Below are 1,198 nucleotides of genomic sequence, written 5' to 3' on the forward strand. Positions count from 1 at the left end.
CTAAGCCCCAAACTTCTTTTCTCTGCAAACCTTATCCCAAGACACAACATGTGATTTCAGATAGCTGTCTGCACCAGACCAGAGGTAGTTGTGACAAATTTGCTCAATTCCATCCAGTACAGTAGTAGGTATAACCAAAATGCGAGTCCAAAAAGAATGTAATTGGGTTAGGACAGCCTTAACAAGGACTAACCTTCTCGCATAACTAAGCTTCCTAGTACCCCATCCACGAATTCTCTCCACCACCTTTTCTACCAGCCTGGTGCAATCTCCAATAGCCATTCTTTTATGAGAAATGGGAATTCCTAGGTATCTGAAAGGAAATGACCCTTCCTGAAACCCATAAATCCTAAGCACAAACTCCACATCACCTGGACTCATACCATTAAAGTAGATGTCTGACTTGTCCTTATTCATCTCAAGTCCAGAAGCTACAGAAAATGTTGCAAACCCTCTAAGGATTGTAATTATAGAAGGCCTGTCCCCCCTCCAAAACAGGAGGAGATCATCTGCAAAGCACAAGTGATTCAGCCTCAACTGTCTGCAAAGAGGGTGAAATGTGAAGAAGTCAAGTTTGGTTGTAACACCAGTTAGCACCCTACTAAGATATTCCATACATATTGTAAATAGCAAGGGGGACATGGGGTCACCCTGTCTAAGTCCTTGTTGTCCTTTGAAATACCCAAAATTGGTACCATTCAAAGAAAGAGTAAACTAGGGAGAGAGGCAGGCCCGTTCTTGAGTTTTCTGGGGCCTTAGGCAAAATTGTAGACCGGAGCCCCTTTTAAAAAAAATATTACTGCATAATAAAAAAAATTTAAAAAAACATACAACGTCAATTTTATTAAAATCCATTGTTAACTCGTGGTAGGTTGTAATCCTAAAAAACGGGTTCTACGAGCATTCTGAGATGCAAAATCATTGATGATAACATTAACTTCAATGTCTTTTAAAATTTCTTTCTCGATTGATAAATTGCAACACCATTTAATCGTTATTGTGACATTGATGGCCTCAAGTAGGTTTTGATCAACTTTAACTTCGAAAAACTTCTTTCCGTTGAAGCCACTATCACCGGAATTGTTCGAAAATTTCTATAAGCAATAGAAGCAACCATGAAAAAATTCTTCAAGCAATAGAAGCATTCGGATAGCAATCTGCACTTATACAAACTCAAGAATTTCAGTCGTTGACATTA

At 38.8% G+C, this 1,198-nt stretch overlaps 1 protein-coding gene across 1 annotated transcript; it reads right to left on the reverse strand.

The window, feature by feature from the left end:
- LOC141588526 (uncharacterized) lies at positions 1-615 on the reverse strand. Its single transcript, XM_074409964.1, has one exon. It carries the CDS (start codon positions 613-615, stop codon positions 1-3), a length of 615 nt encoding a protein of 204 aa, XP_074266065.1.
- Between the last annotated feature and the right edge of the window lie 583 nt (positions 616-1,198).

The sequence above is a fragment of the Silene latifolia genome, chromosome 6 (genome assembly GCF_048544455.1).
Source record: "Silene latifolia isolate original U9 population chromosome 6, ASM4854445v1, whole genome shotgun sequence".
Lineage (NCBI taxonomy): Eukaryota > Viridiplantae > Streptophyta > Magnoliopsida > Caryophyllales > Caryophyllaceae > Silene > Silene latifolia.

Excerpts from the sequence above, each read along its gene's own strand:
- LOC141588526 (XM_074409964.1), bottom strand. The coding sequence starts at position 615 with ATGGAATATCTTAGTAGGGTGCTAACTGGTGTTACAACCAAACTTGAC.